This window comes from Erpetoichthys calabaricus, chromosome 9, assembly GCF_900747795.2.
Source record: "Erpetoichthys calabaricus chromosome 9, fErpCal1.3, whole genome shotgun sequence".
Classification (NCBI taxonomy): domain Eukaryota; kingdom Metazoa; phylum Chordata; class Cladistia; order Polypteriformes; family Polypteridae; genus Erpetoichthys; species Erpetoichthys calabaricus.
This window is the reverse complement of record NC_041402.2, coordinates 147,326,579-147,348,863: the sequence shown is the minus strand read 5'-3', so window position 1 is coordinate 147,348,863 and position 22,285 is coordinate 147,326,579. Positions and strand designations below refer to the sequence as shown.

Here is a 22,285-nt window from a genome sequence, read left to right as displayed (position 1 = left end):
GTATTTTGATATTGTTTGCTGTTGTACTGCATTGGTTCCCTGTTGCGAATCATAAACTTTCTTATATTTCTTGACCATCCCTATAAAGCACATGGGGTAAGTAACATTTGAGAAAAATATTGTTTTTGGCTGGAGTACTCATTTAAGTAGTGTAGGAATATGTTGTACTTACACCACAAATTGGGATAGACAGGTGTGTGAGAAGTACAAAGGAGGAGAAACCAAGAAAGAGATGTGAAGCTGGAAGTAAATGCATTACAACAATTTGCATCCTATTGTTTGATCAAATCTTTAATTATTTGGGACACTGGGTCTTTTCATTCTACCTCCAGTCAGCCTAACAGGGACACATATATATAGCAGGTCAACCTGTTTTCTGTGCCACAAGAAAAAATATTTCCTCAAAATCAGACATTATATTCGTAGCCTTATCAGGACCAGGTTTTGCTTCAAATTTTTGTATAACAAAACCTTGCTTTTGCAAAGCACTCTTCACAAAATTCTGGTCAATACACAAGCAGGAGTATTTGTACTTCCCTAATCTATAAAAGGTCTCCTTCAGCACACCAATCATTATCAGAGTTCCTCCTGGTTTCAGAAGAGTCGCAATATTCCCAAGTGCATTCTGGTATGCCTCCTGATCTTTACAAGCAACTTCCAGGCACAGAGATGTCAGCAGACAGTCTGCAGGCTCCAAAACGATGGGGTGGAACGGGTTGATTTGAGTGACATCACATTTTAGAACTTGCTTGATCACACTGCGTGTCTTCTCTTCTCTTTCTTCTATGGTACTTCTGTAAAAAGAAACAATTTCACTCTGTTTTGAAATGTTTTTATGAAAATGTAAAATGTACCCATCCATCTACGTTGCAAACCACTACTGATATGGGTGTTAAGGCAGGCATCTCTAGTTATAGTAATTGATTGCATTACTCAAGCATAAATGTTATATGTTACTAAAAACAAACGAGGAAAACTGCATTTTAAACATGTTAAAGGCATTTTATCCAATACTTCCTAAATCAAAACCAATTACAATAATGCATTTAAGAGAAAACCAGCCCCGGACAGTGTGCAAGTCTTTCGGACTCTCTCACTTGTGCATTCACATTCACACTGTATCGCTATTCAACCAAACAACCTATCCTTGGAAAGAAGGAGAAACTCAGAGTCTCCAGTAAACTGCACAAAAAGAACATAACTACTAAATTTCTGATTTTCTTTTTGTAATTATAACACTATTATAATCTCATTTTAGTTATCTCAGGCTCAAGAAACAAACTGTTTTGAACACAATCTGTCTTATGAGGCTGCTGATTTTGTACTTAATGCCTAAAACAGGCACAAAGATGTAAAGAAAAAAAATATTAAGGTTACCTCAATTACATTTTTTCTGTTACTTTAACTGTGGAAAACAGAGAATATGCCCACATCATTCAAGTGGCATCCAGTGGTGCAAAGTACATTATCAAATCTTCTCCTGCACACACAATCCATCATCCACTGGCAGTGTTTAAGTTTAAAAAGAAGTCTTTATTTAACATGTAGGAGAAATCACCATTTGGATTGTTTATGGGCATTAAAGGAAGGCAGTCTGAACTGTGCCCCATGTCTTGTTGTTTTCAAGTGTCATATTCATTTGAAGGATGCAGTTGGGTCTCCTTGAACAGAAACCTCTTATATAAAAACGTTTATTTTGTATTATCAGTTTTCCTCTTTATTTATTTTAAACTGTTTTGTTTTGAAATTTTACCAGATCTTTTAAAATGAAGACATTTGAACTGTGGTATTATTTGCATTATGTACCAATGTGTCACACTCATTGCCAAAACCCAATTAGAAAGCAGAAGCTGCAGAAGTTTTGGACACCAGTCAAATGCAGCTACAATAATCATAAAAAATATTAAAAAGCCCCATACACTACAAAAGTATATGTAAAACCCAATATACTTAGATTCAGTTTGAAATTAGTTTACAGTATATTTATTTGGCTAATTTGACAACCTTTTAAGTGAATGATGTTTGAGAGGAGTGAGCATAAGACAAACTCATTGGGTGTGTTTTTTTGTCAGTTATCAAAGGATTCACCTATGAGATTTTCAGAAATCCTAGGCTGTAACAACTGATTTCTGGGAGATTAGCCACTGTGCCCTCTGTCATTTATAAACTGGCTGGTGTGATGGATTTCCCAGTTTGATCTTCTGAGTACTACTGGAAAATATTGTATGCTGAACTACAAAGTTTTGCATGGCAGCATATTGTAAGCAGGAGTTCATGTCAGGAAGTTTTTTTTTTTTATATATATTTTTATTTTATTAATTTTCATTGTAATCATTCCATACAAACAGATCAATTTATTACCCAACAAAATTGAAGACAAATCAAACCCCACCCCTGAGAAGGAGAGCTTAGCTAAAGGAAAATTGCTTAGGGCTTTTTAAATGTCAGGAAGTTTTAATAAAGTTTATTGATTATTTAAGGGAGGAAGGAGGAGGAATTGGTAGAAAAAAAAGAAGTGCTCTTGGGTAGCTCAGTGCCCTATCTTCACAGTTGTGTTATAAAATAAATAAAAATACATTTGGCAAGTAGTCCACAAACTGTGTCTTTCCACACATCGAAGACTCAGTCTGCTATGCTACCGAGGTCACCTACAAGCCAAGAAGAACCAACGGCAAATTCTGGTTAGGAGAATAGCGGACTCTCTTCACCTGCTCTTATAATATGTTCGCACCTTAGAGGAAATACTGCATGCAAAGAAGAATATTTTTGACAATACCACTACTATTACAACAGCAGAAGACTTCACCCATCCTCATTTTGCATCATAGTGGCCTGGTTATGTCTTGATACCATACATCTTGTGTTCAACAAATGGATAATTAGGTGTAACAGTTCATGTCTGAAAACTGCCTTTCACACCCCTTCAAATTAAATGGGAAAAACTAATGACAAAGAAAAAGGAAACTGTTGGAAAGTCACACTAATCCAAAATAGCAGTGAAAGTAAGAAGATGTAAAGTTATGAAGATTCATACCTTTTGCCTTCAATGTCACAGATAAACTTTGAGACATGACTCCAATCGTGGGCTCCACTTTCTCTCCTGAGCCATTTTTCAATTTCTTTTCTATTACACTCAGTATAGTCAGACATTATAATTTCTTGAAAATATTCAGAAGCAATAAGAGCATTGTGTAAAGTAGGACCACTTCCAATCTCAATAAGCAGTTTACCTGTGATGTGACCTGTCAAAAACAGTAAAATTGAAAAAGATGAGTCAATGTGGAATAATCTCCAGAAACACAGCACACACTTTAAAATTAGTGGCTCTGCAAAATTAATAAAAAATGTATTCATCTAATCATTCATTTCTTGAAACTGAATCTATTTAAGGGCACACTCATCTTCACTCGGTCATCTCAAAGCTGGCCTTAATAATTCGTTACATTTATATAGCACTTTTTCTCACTACTCAAAGTGCTCTCCACACAGGGAGGACCCGGGAAGCGAACCCACAATCTCCTTACTGCAAAGCAGCAGCACTACCACTGTGCCACCTTAACCCTAACCTGCATATGTTTAGGATTTAGGAGAAAGAATATATCTATATGAAGACAAATCCCATGCATGTAATGGAACAAAGCGTATAATTCAAACAGACCATGAGAAGGCCACAATTTGAACCCAGTAAGCTAGAGCTGCACTACGCATGTGTCAGATTTACATAACTGTAGAAATGTAGGTAATCTTAGTAAAATATTTAACATTTCTTTATTGCTAATATAAAGTAGGTATAATTTCAAAACAGGGCACTCTTGGTGTACAGTTCAGGTTTTCTCCTGGTGCTCAGCTTTTTACATCTCAATGAAATGCAGGCTAGGCTAATGGTGACTCTAAATTAACTCAGTGTGTGTGTGTGTGTATATGAATGTATATCATTTTAGGAATGCTTCCTGCCTTGCCCCTAGTTTTCCCGAATTACTGAATAATCCAGGATAGTTTATATGCTGAATTTATTGTAATGATGTGTATTTTTTTCTGAAACTGAAATAATTAATGACAGTTAATTGTTAAAACATGGGCATCCTTGCACCACCTTGTAAACTCTTTAAGAAAATGATGCTGCCCTATTGCCAAGGGAAAAACTCAGAGTAAAATTTTGATTTCCATGTTTTTTATACATTCTAATTTACTAGATATTTTGTCCATTCTGTAATTTTCTATCATGACCAACATCAAAACATTTCACATGAGAGTAACTTGTTTAACATCCTTGTTAAAATCTTTACATGGAAGTGTTTTTCTTAGCTCAAAAATATGTTGGCATGTTAAAACAGCTTATAGTTTAAAAAAAAAAGGAAACAAACACTGCTAAATTAATTTACAGTGCATTCGGAGAGTATTCACAGCGCATCACTTTTTCCACATTTTGTTATGTTATAGCCTTATTCCAAAATGGATTAAATTCATTTTTTTCCTCAGAATTCTACACACAACACCCCATAATGACAATGTGAAAAAAGTTTACTTGAGGTTTTTGCAAATTTATTAAAAATAAAAAAACTGAGAAATCACATGTACATAAGTATTCACAGCCTTTGCTCAATACTTTGTCGATGCACCTTTGGCAGCAATTACAGCCTTAAGTCTTTTTGAATATGATGCCACAAGCTTGGCACACCTATCCTTGGCCAGTTTCGCCCATTCCTCTTTGCAGCACCTCTCAAGCTCCATCAGGTTGGATGGGAAGCGTCGGTGCACAGCCATTTTAAGATCTCTCCAGAGATGTTCAATCGGATTCAAGTCTGGGCTCTTGCTGGGCCACTCAAGGACATTCACAGAGTTGTCCTGAAGCCACTCCTTTGATATCTTGGCTGTGTGCTTAGGGTCGTTGTCCTGCTGAAAGATGAGCTGTTGCCCCAGTCTGAGGTCAAGAGCGCTCTGGAGCAGGTTTTCATCCAGGATGTCTCTGTACATTGCTGCAGTCATCTTTCCCTTTATCCTGACTAGTCTCCCAGTCCCAGCCGCTGAAAAACATCCCCACAGCATGATGCTGCCACCACCATGCTTCACTGTAGGGATGGTATTGGCCTGGTGATGAGCGGTGCCTGGTTTCCAGCTCTAGGAAGAGTCCTGGTGGTTTCAAACTTCTTCCACTTACGGATGATGGAGGCCACTGTGCTCACTGGGACCTTCAAAGTAGCAAAAATTTTTCTGTAACCTTCCCCAGATTTGTGCCTCGAGACGATCCTGTCTCGGAGGTCTACAGACAATTCCTTTGACTTCATGCTTGGTTTGTGCTCTGACATGAACGGTCAACTGTGGGACCTTATATAGACAGGTGTGTGCCTTTCCAAATCATGTCCAATCAACTGAATTTACCACCGGTGGACTCCAATTAAGCTGCAGAAACATCTCAAGGATGATCAGGGGAAACATGGCAAAGGCTGTGAATACTTAATACTTAAGTATTCACAGCCTTTGCCATGTTTCCCCTGATCATCCTTGAGATGTTTCTGCAGCTTAATTGGAGTCCACCTGTGGTAAATTCACTTACGTACATGTGCTTTCTCAATTTTTTTATTTTTAATAAATTTGCAAAAATCTCAAGTAAACTTTTTTCACGTTGTCATTATGGGGTGTTGTGTGTAGAATTCTGAGGAAAAAAATGAATTTAATCCATTTTAGAATAAGGCTGTAACATAACAAAATGTGGAAAAAGTGATGCGCTGTGAATACCTTCCGGATGCACTGTATATGCTCAGCATGACAATTTCTTTGGAATACAAATTCTGCAGGCTGCATTATGGAATAGCAGGTTTGGCTGCAGGTTCAGCTCTGACTTAGGCTGAGCATCCTGTGTATTTATATATATAGTACTTATTTTTGTGAAGGTTTCCAATTGGAAATCATATTTACTTTTGTGGGACAGTGTCATCGTGTCTGGATAGTTTCATACTTAACCTTTTGTGAAATTAGGTACATATTTACATCCTTGACTGATAGGTTATATGAAACTGGTTTATTCCTTACTTCTCCTGATGCCTTGAAATTCTGTACAGCTGTAAATGGTACGGTGCGCTGCACTCACTGCCTGTCCAATATTTCTTTTTTCCATTTTATTTTCACTGAGTTTAAAGATTGCTTTACAAAGTCTGAGTTATAAGTTAGTTATACAGTATATGCAATGCTACATCAAATTATATGAGAGCAGATACTCCTTATCCTACCCATCCGGAAGGCAAACCAAACAATGAAGATTTAATGTGAAATAATCACTCAGAAATACTGAAGCATCCAAAAGTTTATCAGAGATTGAGCATAATTAATTAATTGGTTATAAACCTGTAAAAAGTTTGCCAGACTCTAAGGATTTTTATGCTGTTCCTTGTTAAGTAAATTTAATTCCTTTAAATATAAAGCAACATAGAATATTTCTCTTACATTTTTTGTCATAGTTGGGAGGGAATTCTTTCTTTTGGAGACGATACACCACACATTAGCAGTGTTGTGTAAGTTATCACAATATATTTTTCTTTATCTAATAATGTTTTTTTGGGTGGTACTCCAAACAGTTCTGTTAGAGGATTTATCTGGAGTCCAAGATAATACATAAATAAGCAAAAAAGGTCTCAGCATCGGGCATTTCCAAAGCTTGACCTACTCAGGCAGGTGCTTGATGACATTGCTGACAACTACAGTTTTGACATGGGGTGTATTTTCATTAATTTGAATTGAAAAAGATGTGTGTGATGTACAATTTTGAGTTTCATGAAGATTGAACAGTGTACTTTGCCAAGTCCTGATTTCCACTTATTATCTGAGAACCTAAGTGAAATGTTGGTTTTCCAATACTGTGTCAGATTTTTTAGTGGTGCAGTCTTTAGGAAGCAAGCACTGGTATATCCTCATATCATTATCAGAGCTGAAAAGTGTCATTTGAACCACAAACTGAGGGAAAATGAAAAATGTTGGTTGTGTCTCTTTTAGCAAAGTCTCTGACTGGCATGTGGTAAATGAAATGTTTTAATGAGATTATAAGATTATATTTGGGTCAGGTTTGTTCAACTTTACAAGTATTTGAATTTGTATATGAAAAAAATCTGGTATTATACATACTGGAGGCACTGCCCTGCCGGTGACTTGTGAAAGCAATCTGTCTTGTTTTTTCGTTTTGTTTTTATTTGTTGTTTATTTTATTAGTAAGGAATGGATTCATCATGTGTGATTAAATATTGATATGCTGGACTGTTATTTATAAAACGACAAATGAATATGTGTGATTTTAACATAGAAATACCTAAGGAGTTATTGAAATCTGTGACCCGGAGGTGGCAGCGGTGGGGCATACACCCGCAATCCCAACACAGAAGAGGTAAGTGGGGCAACTACAGAAAACAAGCCCCACACTTCTTATGATTTTAATTGCCATCATGAGGTCTTTGAGAAGTAAAATTGATGAGCACACTGTTGATGTACATTATATATAAGAATATGGAGATGCCTGCATCTTGTGTTTCACTGAGACATGTTTATCTGAGGATGTACTGAAATAAGTCCTTCAGTTGAATAGCTTTCTGGAACTGGTTCATGCAGACAGAGATCTGGTAGCAACAGATAAAGCTACCGGTGGAGGGCTGTGCTTCTATATAATCAGTGATGGTGTTTAACTGTATAGTCAGACAAAAAATGTGTTCAGCTGGTATTGAACTGTTGAGTGTCTCTCTGTTCTCCTATTGCCTTCAATGCAAGTTTGAATTGGTAGATAGATACATAGATAGATAGATAGATAGATAGATAGATAGATAGATAGATAGATAGATAGATAGATAGATAGATAGATAGATAGATAGATAGATAGATAGATAGATAGATAGATAGATAGATAGATAGATAGATATTGTATATATCTCTGACAGTAGACACAGCTTGCGTCTGACAGATAATTTGTCAGTGTATTGAGGAACGAGAAAATGATTCTCCCAAAGCCTCTCAAATTCATCTTGGGTGATTTTAAGTCTGGCTCACACAGCTAAACAACCTGTAAAGTTTTACATAAGAGGAGACAGAATGGTGGGATTTTGTCTATGGGAACATTAAAGGAATTTATACATTGCTACCGAAGACACCTGTTGGTACATCTGACCAGTAAGCTGTGAATTTGCTTCCTACTTTCACATAGAACTGGAAATGAAATGAGAAAACATGCAAGTAAAACAAGAACAGGTTTGGTCAGAAAAGGCTATAAAATGGCTGAGAGATGGTTGGTTATCCAAAGATAAACTCAAAATAAATAAAAGAGTTAATTCAGTCAGAATATAAAGCTTTCCCTTTGGGGCAGATAAGCAAATTCAAACAAATTCAAATAACTCTTAAGAAACAGATAGCAGAAGCTAAAAATGCCTTTAAGAACAAAGTAGAAAGATTGCTTTACAATGAAAAGATTTCTGACACCTGGCTTGGATTGTCTGAAAATAATAATAATAATCACAATAACAATAACAATAATAATAATTCTTTACATTCATATAGCACTATTATCACTATTGAAAGTGCTTTACATAGTGAGTGGGAAGCCACTTCAACCACCACTAATGTGTAGCACCCACCTAGGTGATGCAACGGCAACCATTCTTGTGCCAGTACGCTCACCACAGATTAGCGGTTAGGTGGTGAAGGGGTGAGAGATATAGTTAGCCATTGTGGTGCCCGGCAGGCGTTCATGCCCGGCCGGGATGCCCAGGAGGACCGGAGGAGGGCTTGTGGATCCTCCAGAACACGAGGGGGCGTCCTCCCTGGTTGCTGTGGGGACCACGGGTACAGAGCTTGGAAGCTCATCACTGTAGGGGCCCATGGTCACCGCCAGGGGGCGCCCCAATGCCTTGGGAGTGTTGGACCTCAGTACTTCCGCCACACCGGGAAGTGCTGGGGGGAAGAGTATTGGGGACACCCGGAGGGCTTCCGGTTTCACCGCTGGAGCTTCCGCCACACAGGGGTGTGGCTACGAGCCCTCAGGATGCAGCTGGAGCCCTTCTGGGGTGAATAAAAGGGGCCGCCTCCCTCCAGTCAGGGGCAAGAGTCGGGTGGAAGAGGACAAAGCTTGGTGGAGAGGAGTGGAGGTGGACCAGAGACTGTGAAAGGCATTGTGTTGTGGCCAGGACTTAAAGGGGTGATTGGTGCTTCGGCATTGGGTTGTGTGTACTATTGTGTTGTACATATTGTAAATAAACGTGTGTTGGGTGAAACTATGACGACTACCTGTCTGTGTCCGGGCTGTTCCCCACACCATTTAAATTTGTTAATGAATTGAATTAATTCTACTGCTACTAACTTAATTAGAGATTTGCAGTTACAACTCTAAGAAAGCAGTGGCCCAGATCCTTTCACTGAAAGGGATGTACAAGAAGTTCTGAGGAAGGTGTAGCCTTACAAAGCAGCAGATAAGTGATCTAATTAAGGGAAGGGCCCTTAAAGAATCCTATGGAGAACTTTATGAATCTTCTGTCAGCTTTTCAATCACTCCCTTAAAGAACACATGGTGCTGAAGCTTTTGAAGAGTTCTGAAATTTTACCAAATAATCAAAGGAACAAAAGAAAATTGACAAATAACAGGAGAACATTGAGTCCTTCAAACCCATTTTTTAGCTAATAGCTAAGCTCTCCCAATTTCTCATCCAGATTCTTCTTAAATGTCAACTACATGTGTTGGTAGTCTGTTCCAGATTCCTACAGCTCTTTGTGTAAAGAAGTGCTTCTTGGCTTCAGTCATAAATGCACTTGCCCTTAATTTGTACTGATGTCTTTGAGTATATTCACCCTTAAGCTGAAAAAATTCTGCTGGATCCACTTTATCAATGCCTTTGAAGACTTTAAATTCCTGGATTATGTCACCACACAATCTCTCTGCTTGACACTAAGCAGGTTTAATTCTCTACGTTTGTCAGAGTAAGACATGTCCTTAAGCCGTGGAATGCACCTGGTTGCTCTTTTCTGCACAACTTCAAGTGCTGCACACAATACTCCAGATGCAGAGTATTGTGAATTAAATTATTATTGTTCTGAGGCCCTTAAATCTCTCTTGGCAAAATGTCTGGAGTGGATGGTTCTTGTTTGCCTCAATTTACATGTTTGCTCCTCTTTGGATCAACTGCAGTTCTTGCACTCTACATACAGAACTGCAGTTCTTATACAGACAGAGGAAGATACGGTCATGACTGTAATTCGTACAAGTTATACACATTTGAGGAACCACACTCCTTTGTGAGAAAACCATTTATTGACTTTACTTGAGCCTATAACTGCATTAAGCCTGATAACCTCTGCAGTAAATTACAGGAGTTACAGGTGGACCCCTATCTCACACCATGGATTATGGACTTTCTCCTTAGAGATGTTTGCTAAGGTTGACAATTACAGTATATTTGTACAGCTCATCATGTATCAATAGGAGCTCCAAAAGGCACAGTGATCACCCCTATACTTTTCTCTATCTATACTAACAGCTCGATAAGCTCTGACAGCAATTGTTTAGCTATCAAGCTTGCAGATGTTACAGCTTTGATTGACACCTGTGTGGCACATGTTGAGGAAGAGGCCAAGAAGACGCAGAGGTGGTGTCAAGAGCAAAACCCCCAACTAAATGTGAGGAAGACAAAAGTGCTACTCATTGACATTGGCAGGTATGCTGGACCAGTACAACCACTAGTCATCAAGTCAGAATAGATTCAGAGAGTTAGTAGTTTTAACTGCTTGAGAACCATATTAGATAATAACTTGAAATTTAATGAAACACACAATATATTTTCAAATAATGCCAATAGTGCAGCTATCTTTTAGGAAAGCTGAGGAAAATTAACATTTCAACTAGCATATTCTGGAACTAATATACATGTCATGTGGAGAGCGTACTGACTTTACATTCCTGGTCTGGTATGGGGGTCTGTGTGCAGCTACCACAAGTAAACTTAGGTAAAATAATCCAACAGCAGTCTGCTCTCTTGTGGACAATCACAATTAGCAAAAAAGAAGTGGATAAGACTATAAAGCATCAGACAATTGCTTGAATAGTTATTTCCATTTTTTACCTTCTGTGAGGTGATGCTTACTGCCAAAATTTAAAACAAAATAGAAGTAAAAAATGTTTTTTATTGACTTTAGTAAACTTTAAAATAGGATGCATTCAATTATTTTTAAATACGTAACTGTTATAGAATTATTTTTTTCTCTATATAAGTATGTCATTATTTTTTATTTTATTATGTATAACAATGTACTTGTATGTTGTATTCTGGGAAGGCTGAAATGCAAAGTAGGACTGATCTTTTACTTAGTCAAAAAAGTGAAGATTTTGATTCCCATGGGAAAATAACCTTGAGTTTGTGATAATTATTTAGTAACATTTCTTGTGTGTTTTGATAAAACTGTAAGCGCTCAGCTAATGAAGACAAAAACAAGCAAGCCAGGTGTTTTAGGTGTGTGAGAAGAGAGGGGAGAGGGTCCGTGTACTTTTTGGTATTTGAAATTTCATTTTAGAAGCAAAAACGAAAAAACGAAAATGAAAGGAAAAAGTACACAGACCCGAGAGTGGCAACCTTTTATTGGAGTTGTGTTTTTTTTTACAAAAGGTGTTCTCTTATTTGCTGTTACTTTTAGTTTGGATGCTATTTTCCTGTCCCTATTGCAAATAGTTCAGCTCCATTGCAAAAATAGACACTTGCAAGGAGTCTTTCTCTCGTCTGCTTTTTAAAAACTGAAACAGACATTGAACATTGAATAGTAATTATTTGCCTGTAACAAATCCAGTTTTATTGTGCAGAAGGAAACACTTAAGGAAACACTTCCATTACTCTCTGAGAGACTGGGCAGAATTTTAACCTGGTTTACGGTATACATGTTCTAAAATGTTTTGCATTTATAATGGGAAAACAGAAATAGCTGTATATGACTTTATAAAACTGAAATGCAAGCATCTCTATAAAGTTTTTTAATTCTTGCAAAACTCTACATGTCAAACCCATCAGCCAGTGCCTTCCCAGAACAACTACTTGGGAAAGAAAGAAAGAAAGAAAGAAAGAAAGAAAGAAAGAAAGAAAGAAAGAAAGAAAGAAAGAAAGAAAGAAAGAAAGAAAGAAAGAAAGAAAGAAAGAAAGAAAGAAAGAAAGAAACTGTTCAGAGTCCCAATTTTCTGACATGCTATATGCACCAGAGATAAGAAGTTCTCCCCCTTATTGTACCTTGTTTTATTTTCTAACCTTGCATGGACCTGCATATTTTTCCCATTTATGCAAAGATTTTTTTTTCAGATTACTGTTCCACATCTCATAGACAAAGAATATTAACTTGGCACCCTAAACTGGCACAGGCACCTTGCCCATGGTACATCTTTCTGTTTCCATGATGAAACCCTTAGTTGAATTATGGGGCTAGAGAAGTTTAAAAAATAATAATTTTTTAAAAATAATCCTTTAAGACAAAGAATAAGAAATTGAAAACAGAAAAATCAGAAATTGGTATAATTTTCTGTGTGTAACATTTTCTAGAGACATGCCTATGCCCATGCGATCTAGGCCCGAGGCACCCAAAGTTCAGGCCTGGACAAGAGAACATTCCATTCCTAGATGCTCATAAGCACATCAAGCCAATTCATGTTTTTGTGTGTAGAATAAAACTTCAATCTGTGGAGCAATCCCTTGTGGACATGAGGAGAACTCAATATAATTAGTATCTCAGCTCTGAAATGAGCTCTTCCCACTCAAAGCATTGTATATCTCCTCACTGTGCCCCTGTTTTGTCATGTAACTTACAGTATTTATGTTACAACGGACCATTATATTTGTAAGCTGCTGCTGCTTAGAGCCAAGTACACTTCCTTAGTGTATTAATAAATGTCAGGCTGCTCCCTGTCTTTTTAACTTTATATCACATTTACAGATAACATTTATTCATCAGAATGCCCCACAGTTTCAATTCATAGTTATTAGAGCAGCAGGGGGTATTACATTACAAGCCAGATGTCTCTTTGCCACAAATCACACATACTACTCACACACAAGCACAGTCTGATTTTAGAAATTTTTGTATTAATGTTAATAATATGCACACTTAAACATCCATCCATCCATCCATTGTCTCCCGCTTATCCGAGGTCGGGTCGCGGGGGCAGCAGCTTGAGCAGAGATGCCCAGACTTCCCTCTCCCCGACCACTTTTTCTAGCTCTTCCGGGAGAATCCCAAGGCATTCCCAGGCCAGTCGAGAGACATAGTCCCTCCAGCGTGTCCTGGGTCTTCCCCGGGGCCTCCTCCCGGTTGGACGTGCCTGGAACACCTCACCAGGGAGGCGTCCAGGAGGCACCCTGATCAGATGCCCGAGCCACCTCATCTGACTCCTCTCGATGCGGAGGAGCAGCGGCTCTACTCTGAGCCCCTCCCGGATGACTGAGCTTCTCACCCTATCTTTAAGGGAAAGCCCAGACACCATGCGGAGGAAACTCATTTCAGCCGCTTGTATTCGCGATCTCGTTCTTTCGGTCACTACCCATAGCTCATGACCATAGGTGAGGGTAGGAACATAGATCGACTGGTAAATTGAGAGCTTCGCCTTGCGGCTCAGCTCCTTTTTCACCACGACAGACCGATGCAACGCCCGCATTACTGCGGATGCCGCACCGATCCGCCTGTCGATCTCACGCTCCATTCTTCCCTCACTCGTGAACAAGACCCCGAGATACTTGAACTTCTCCACTTGGGGCAGGATCTCGCTACCAACCCTGAGAGGGCACTCCACCCTTTTCCGGTTGAGGACCATGGTCTCGGATTTGGAGGTGCTGATTCTCATCCCAGCCGCTTCACACTCGGCTGCGAACCGATCCAGAGAGAGCTGAAGATCACGGCCTGATGAAGCAAACAGGACAACATCATCTGCAAAAAGCAGTGACCCAATCCTGAGCCCACCAAACCGGACCCCCTCAACACCCTGGATGCGCCTAGAAATTCTGTCCATAAAAGTTATGAACAGAATCGGTGACAAAGGGCAGCCCTGGCGGAGTCCAACTCTCACTGGAAACGGGTTCGACTTACTGCCGGCAATGCGGACCAAGCTCTGGCACTGATCGTACAGGGACTGAACAGCCCTTATCAGGGGGGCCGGTACCCCATACTCTCGGAGTACCCCCCACAGGATTCCCCGAGGGACACGGTCGAATGCCTTTTCTAAGTCCACAAAACACATGTAGACTGGTTGGGCAAACTCCCATGCACCCTCCAGGACCCTGCTAAGGGTATAGAGCTGGTCCACTGTTCCGCGACCAGGACGAAAACCACACTGTTCCTCCTGAATCCGAGGCTCGACTATCCGACGGACCCTCCTCTCCAGGACCCCTGAATAGACTTTTCCAGGGAGGCTGAGGAGTGTGATCCCTCTGTAGTTGGAACACACCCTCCGATCCCCCTTCTTAAAGAGGGGGACCACCACCCCGGTCTGCCAATCCAGAGGCACTGTCCCTGATGTCCATGCGATGTTGCAGAGGCGTGTCAGCCAAGACAGTCCTACAACATCCAGAGCCTTGAGGAACTCCGGGCGTATCTCATCCACCCCCGGGGCCCTGCCACCAAGGAGTTTTTTGACCACCTCGGTGACCTCAGTCCCAGAGATGGGGGAGCCCACCTCTGAGTCCCCAGGCTCTGCTTCCTCATTGGAAGGCATGTTAATGGGATTGAGGAGGTCTTCAAAGTATTCCCCCCACCGACCCACAACGTCCCGAGTCGAGGTCAGCAGTGCACCATCCCCACCATATACAGTGTTGACACTGCACTGCTTCCCCTTCCTGAGACGCCGGATGGTGGACCAGAATCTCCTCGAAGCCATCCGAAAGTCATTCTCCATGGCCTCCCCAAACTCCTCCCACGCCCGAGTTTTTGCCTCAGCAACCACCAAAGCCGCATTCCGCTTGGCCTGCCGGTACCTATCAGCTGCCCCCGGGGTCCCACAGGACAAAAGGGTCCTGTAGGACTCCTTCTTCAGCTTGACGGCATCCTTCACCGCCGGTGTCCACCAGCGGGTTCGGGGATTGCCGCCACGACAGGCACCGACCACCTTACGGCCACAGCTCTGGTCAGCTGCCTCAACAATAGAGGCACGGAACATGGCCCACTCGGACTCAATGTTCCCCACCTCCCTCGGGATGTGGTCGAAGTTCTGCCGGAGGTGGGAGTTGAAGCTACTTCTGACAGGGGGCTCTGCCAGACGTTCCCAGCAGACCCTCACAACACGTTTGGGCCTACCACGCCTGACCGGCATCCTCCCCCACCATCGAAGCCAACTCACCACCAGGTGGTGATCAGTTGACAGCTCCGCCCCTCTCTTCACCCGAGTGTCCAAGACATGTGGCCGCAAGTCCGACGACACGACCACAAAGTCGATCATCGAACTGAGGCCTAGGGTGTCCTGGTGCCAAGTGCACATATGAACACCCCTATGCTTGAACATGGTGTTCGTTATGGACAATCCGTGACGAGCACAGAAGTCCAATAACAAAACACCGCTCGGGTTCAGATCAGGGGGGCCATTCCTCCCAATCACGCCCTTCCAGGTCTCACTGTCATTGCCCACGTGAGCATTGAAGTCTCCCAGCAGAACGAGGGAGTCCCCAGAAGGTATGCCCTCTAGCACCCCCTCCAGGGACTCCAAAAAGGGTGGGTACTCCGAACTGCTGTTCGGTGCATACGCACAAACAACAGTTAGGACCCGTCCCCCCACCCGAAGGCGAAGGGAGGCTACCCTCTCGTCCACCGGGGTAAACCCCAAAGTACAGGCTCCAAGTTGGGGGGCAATAAGTATACCCACACCTGCTCGGCGCCTCTCACCGGGGGCAACTCCAGAGTGGTAGAAAGTCCAGCCCCTCTCAAGGAGATTGGTTCCAGAGTCCAAGCTGTGCGTCGAGGTGAGCCCGACTATATCTAGCCGGAACCTCTCAACTTCGCGCACTAGCTCAGGCTCCTTCCCCTTCAGAGAGGTGACATTCCACGTCCCAAGAGCCAGTTTCTGTAGCCGAGGATCGGACCGCCAAGGTCCCCGCCTTCGGCCACCACCCAACTCACACTGCACCCGACCTCCTTGGCCCCTCCCATAGGTGGTGAGCCCATGGGAAGGGGGACCCACGTTGCCTCTTCGGGCTGTGCCCGGCCGAGCCCCATGGGTGCAGGCCCGGCCACCAGGCGCTCGCCATCGAGCCCCACCTCCAGGCCTGGCTCCAGAGTGGGGCCCCGGTGACCCGCGTCCGGGCAAGGGAAAACGCCGTCCAAAATGGTTTTTCTTCATAGGAGGTTACACTTAAACATTCAGAAAAAAATTCCTCATATAATGGAGGAACCTAGAAACTACACACAGATTCTATACGGTGTGTTTATTTCATTGCTATCCACTGATTTTTTAATATCTTTCAAATAATTTTAGATTATAAACCTCTGCAAATTACCTCCATAGTATACTATAACATGAACAAGGACAGTACTGTACCTGAGGCAAAGGCCTGACAAAGCGTACTTAAAGTAAACGACAGCTGAATTCCTTCAACTGCATTCCCAGTTTCTGATGAATAGTACGTTGTGAGGTAGGCAGCAGCCTCAAAGTTTGCTTGGTAGAATTTTCCCTCTGTAAAGTCGTGCTGCATCTTTTCCTGTTTTTCTTCTTTTTAGTTCTTGCTGATAATGAGCGGCCTCTGCTGCCAAGTTGTCAGTGAGGAAGCAGAAGTGCAAGTTTTAAAGTACTACAGTTTAACATATACAGAGGAGGCAAGGGGCGTGATTTAATAGATCAGTAGTTGTATCAAAATTAAGGGGCCCGCTCTTTGAGCCAAAGTCCAAATTTGCTTTCACTTTCTAGTTAATCTTTAAATGTAAATAAAGCTGGCCAAACATAAAATACAGTAAACTGCTTATAAGCAAGATCATCCAAAGTTAAAGTGCTATTTCCCAATTCAGATTTTTTTTAATTCTAGATTTCATAAAGACATTTTTGCATATGCATCCAACTTTTGTTATCCTTTGTACATACTTGCTCCAATATAAAAAAAACCATCTGTTCAAACTCTGTAAGCAGCTACCATGATCTGCTCCTACCAATCAGAAGTTCAACAGAGTGCTCTTTTACTTTAGTTTTCCCTTATATTGTGGCAGTCTACTCAACACTGTGCTCCAATGGTGTATGTAATGACAAGAGCAGGGCAGTGCATGGCAGGGCACAAAGGGTAGAAAAAGACAGTTCAGAAGAAAAAATGTCAAGGCCCTGTCTCAATATAAATCCAAAAAAATCAAGCCTATATTTAATCAAACCCAGGATTTTAACCAAAGTCATAGTCATAAACTCAGTTGCTAATTTGTAAGCTGTAGATCTATAATAACAAACTCACTTTTCTCTCTGTTCAGCTTGGTTCATTACTGCCAAGTTGGTATTCAGCCTTGGGGTAGTGATTGTACAGTGAGGTAATTGTACTTATAAGTACAAACAGTTCTACAAGGAGCACTTGATGGATTGATTGAGTGCGTTTATAGTCCTTGGGATGAAATTGTTTGTGAACCGCGAGGTCGGTACAGTAAAGGCTCTGAACTGTTTGTCGCATGAGAGCAGTTCAATTAGCGCATGGCTTAGGCAGCGTGAGCTTGATGCTGAATACTGATAATTCTCTTTCCAATCAGATCAGCTGCTGTAGATCTGTGATTCCCCACTCAGATATACTGATAAAAATACTCTGAGTGGTGCAGTGAGAGTAATATGGAAAAAGATGATCCGCTGCGGCAATCCCTAATGGGAGCAGCTGAAAGAACAAAAAGAAGGTGTAGTGAGAGTAACAACGCTAAAGCAGCTACGGTATTTTGAATACTTTGGCTATTCCCTGGACCATTATATTGTTACAGGTTAATTACAATCAGATGCCTTAAACTAATAAATAATATGCAGTTAGTTTCAGTGTATATGATAAAGCCGCATCAGGGATGTGGATGTAAAAAAGAAAGGGTAACCACACAGGAACAGTAGCACTGCTTTGATGCTGGGTGCCGCCAGTTTGCAAAACCAAGCAGAGAACTTGCGTATGCCAGGGTTGGAGCTACCGTGGAAATGTGCGTGGCTTTACGCCAAGTTTAGGTTTTATACATCGCGATTTGAGCGTGGAAATGTTCATATGCAACATTTTTGTGCGTACACACTGTTTATGCATGTGGCGCCAGGTGATTCAAAGTGCAGTCACACATTGTGTTTTCAACCAGCTGAGGTGGGCACATGTCACTCTTCTTTTCATATCATTACGCTGACTTACTGTAACGGCACATATTAAGTTCAAATCCTTGATGCTTGCCTAAAGAGTAGTCAGTGGGTCAGCACCTCTATATACAGAGATTCTAAGGTCCTGTTCTCCTTTTTGACCACTTAGGTATGCTGATGAGTGGCATCTGGCCTCAGTCCAGACTCTTTCAATGTGACGTTCCCCACTCATGGAATGAACTGGCCATCTCCATTCAAAATTCTGACTCTCACAATGTGTTTAAGAAGAAATTGAAGACTCTCTTGTTTCATGAATTTCTCTCTAACTGATTTTACCTATTAGAGTTTGTAACCTAAAAATTGCTTGAATTTTGTTTAAATTTCTTCAGTTGTGGTGATCACATTCATACCCTTGTCCTGTAAAGTATATTCACAAACAGTCCCACAAACTGATGTTTACTTGATTATGTTGACTTATTTTGTAAGTCGCTTTGAACAAAAGAGTCTGCTGAGCAAATACATTTACATTAATTTGCTTCCCTTCCATTACATCATCTGTTATACCGACAGATTTCAAGAAAACTGGAAATCCATATTTGTATTGCAGAAGAGTGACAGCACGGTGATAAATTTCTAAATCTGACAGAGCAATACCCCAGATCACCATTCCTGTATTTAAGAGGAAGTCTTTTGCCCTTTCAAAAATTGATTCAGAGTGATCTTAGCCTAGATCAGTGTGGGGTGGTAGTAAGTATTGCACTAATTAAATATATGATGTACCACTTAAAGAGACTGATTTAACATGTATGTCTTGGAATGGTTTGGGTTCAACCCCTCCTTTGCTTTTTCTTTCCTCTGCCAGGAATACCATGACTTGGAAGAATAATGGTGATATCGCTTTGCTCTGTCTCCACCCCATTTCTTCTGGCACTTCAAAGGTAAATGACAGTCACAAGCAGAAAATAGCATTAGTTATAGATAACAGCCAGCTGAGAAAGATTCATTGGGTTTGCCTAACTTAATTTTTCCCAAGGCATTTTTTTCAATATTTGCTAATAGCAATTTAATTCAACTACCTGTGGTAGTCCAACCTTGCCTTATGATGTTACAGAAGGTGTTTGGGCAATTGCATAATGTAGAATGGTGTAATTCCAAACTTTATAAACCCCGAAGTTTGGTTAAGATGCCTCCAAGCTGCCAACATTTAGGATACAGAGTCTATAATTTGGTTCCTTGGCCAGCAATGAAGCATTCATCTTACTGCTGCATGCTAACATTAATGTCATCTGTTTACAGCAATCTGAGGTATTAAAGAGGAACTTCAGCTCCATGTCCAACAAAATTAAAAAAAGATTGAAACTTAAATGTCCATGGCACCTTAATAAGATTATATAGAGGGGATTAAATTCTCAGCAGACTGCTTTCTGTTCACTATAGGTTAGCGACCAAAAGTGCAAATAATGCAAAGCCTTTATAAATAGCATTGATTTTGTCAAAAGTTCATGTTAACTTTATTGTCATGTTTACATAGTGTACGTACTTAAATTAAATTGCTACTTTTCATCATAGTTGACAAAAATACAATAATAATAATAATTACACTTGTTGGTACTTGTAAAAGTTAGTGTTTTTTTTTTCAGTTTTATTCTCTCAGTCACGTTCATGCTCTCCCTCCCTCTGATCTGACCCTAACTAACAGCGCCAGCATAAACTTACACCCGATCTGACGCTGTTCATTTTCAAATAATATTGCATTAGTACGATGATGTTTTCTGATTGGTACTATTCAGGTCATAAAATGATTTCTTCAAAATGTCACATTTATTTGCCTCTTTCATTTTTTCCCCAGTGCTGCGTTGACATCATGCACCAGAAGGCGTGAGCTTCTTCAGTGTGAGCAGGAACACGTGGGTGGCTGGTTACTGTGTGCTACAGCATGGTTGACCTGGCGGCAATCAATGCACATGTACTTTACAAGGAATACACGGGTCCACTGAGAAAAGAAGAGTGTATCGAGATTGTGAATGAGAGAATAAAAGTGAAAAAAAAACGCTACATTTTACAAGTACTATAAATTTACACCAGCTGTTAAAGACACAATTCAAATATATGTTTTCATTGAATAATATTAACAATAAGAGCAGCTCACTACTCAAAACGGTAAATTTACGAGGCAGCCAGGATCGAATCAGTGGCTATTTGATTATAAGTCAGCACTTCTTACCGCTGCACCACGGAAGCTGTCTTAGTATACTTGTACCTTTTGTGAAAGTGTATTTGATATTTGGACTTCAGGTTTCACACATTATATGCTTCATGTCTATATTTTGTCATTTATTACTAAAACATGAAAAACTTTTCTGTTTTAACGATGTGTTTACATAGATTGGTGTAGACACGGAACACACGTGAAATGCATGTGTTCTAAATAATGATATATTATTTACCCTCTACAATTTACCCTCTAAACAAATTCTTTTATTTAGTTTCCTGCATTTATTTTACCCTCGATTCTTACAAGCCTTCCAGGACCTGCAGCAGAAAAACATCTGCTCAGCATGATGCTGCCCCCAATATGCATCACAGAGGGGATGGGGTGCTTTTATGTAGTGGTCAAACTTGATGTTTAGTCTGATGGACAAAAAGCTCAATTTAGCTTTAGCAAATGCATATTTATTGTGAACAAATAAATCCTGGGAAACCCAGTGGAAAATTTGAATGTCACAGGTAGAATATACAAATTAACTTCATCAGACTCACCTTAAGAATAATTGTTTTGAACATTGCTCATAGTGGATAGATTTTCAATATAGGTTAAATGTTGTATGTGCAGCACAGAAAAAGGCCCGAGTGGTGTGAGACCTCAAAATACAACCACGAAGCAGGCCAGAATCCAAAATAACCTGCCCAGAAAGATTAACTCCTCTGCAGCCCGAGTGGCTACTAAAATGGCTACTTTTAGCCTACACTGGGCCAAATGGGCTCTGGCTTCAAAAGTTCAAAAATATAATCAAATTACCCCACCTTGGAGGGGATCACTGTAAACCCCTGGCTTGAAAAAAGATGCATGACAAAAAAGAAGGATTTATTTACAAAAATAGAACAACTTTTATTTTTATAGCACATTTTCATACAAATGATGTAACTCAAAGTGCTTTACAAGATGAAGAAAGAAAAATAGAGAAAATATAAAAATAAAATTAGGCAATACTAATTAACAAAGAATAAAGAAAGGTCTGATGGCCAGGGAGGACAGAAAAAACAAAACAAAAAAAAAAACAACTCCAGAGGGCTGGAGAAAAAAACAAAATCTGCAGGGGTTCCGAGGCCACAAGACCACCCAGCCCCAACTGGGCATTCTACCTAATATAAATGATCTAAATCAGTCCTCATGGTTTTCAGGCTTTACATGGAAGAATTAGACAATGATGGCCATGTGGACCCCTGGCCTTCAGTCCATCAATGTAGGGACTGCATGGTGCTTTGATCAGGTGGTTCGCCAACACAGAAAACCGGTAAAAGAACAGCAGAGAAGGAGTATGGATTTTGAAGTCATGAAAAAAAAAAGATAATTAAATGCATATACAGAATATCAGGGTTACACTGAAATGAAGCTATGAGAAAGCCATGTTTAAATAATGGGTTTTGATCATTTTTTTAATGTGCTCCACCGTATTAGCCTGGTGAATTTCTATCAGTAAGCTATTCCAGATTTTAGGTACATAACAGCGGAAGGCTGCCTCACCACTTCTTTTAAGTTTAGCTCTTGGAATTATAAGCAGACACTCAGTTGAAGATCTAAGTTTACAATTTGGAGTGTAAGGTGAAAGGCATTCTGAAATACAGACGGAGGGAGATTATTTAAGGCTTTGTAAACCATGAGCAGTATTTTAAACAATATAACAAATTGCTCACAAGAACAAAGAAGAGGCAAAAACAGTTTCCAAACAGGCAATCTGAAAACAAACAGATCCCAATTAAATATACTAAATCATAATTATACTAAATCAGAAGCAAAAAGAGTTCAATGAA

At 40.4% G+C, this 22,285-nt stretch overlaps 1 protein-coding gene across 4 annotated transcripts in view; it reads right to left on the bottom strand.

Moving 5' to 3' along the window:
* Positions 1-270: 270 nt before the first annotated feature.
* zgc:64002 (uncharacterized protein LOC393330 homolog) overlaps positions 271-22,285 on the bottom strand; it is a 134,255-nt gene continuing 112,240 nt past the window's right edge. For 3 of the 4 annotated variants that reach the window (XM_051931887.1, XM_051931886.1, XM_051931885.1), the window contains exons 2-3: positions 3,035-3,242; positions 271-794 (exon numbers count right to left, since the gene is read on the bottom strand). In XM_051931887.1, coding sequence (XP_051787847.1) covers positions 365-794; positions 3,035-3,242 — 638 coding nt within the window. In that variant the 3' untranslated portion in view covers positions 271-364. Of the gene's footprint in view, positions 795-3,034; positions 3,243-16,510; positions 16,817-22,285 lie in introns of those variants that run through there. The other variant, XM_028810299.2, reaches the window with a different exon arrangement.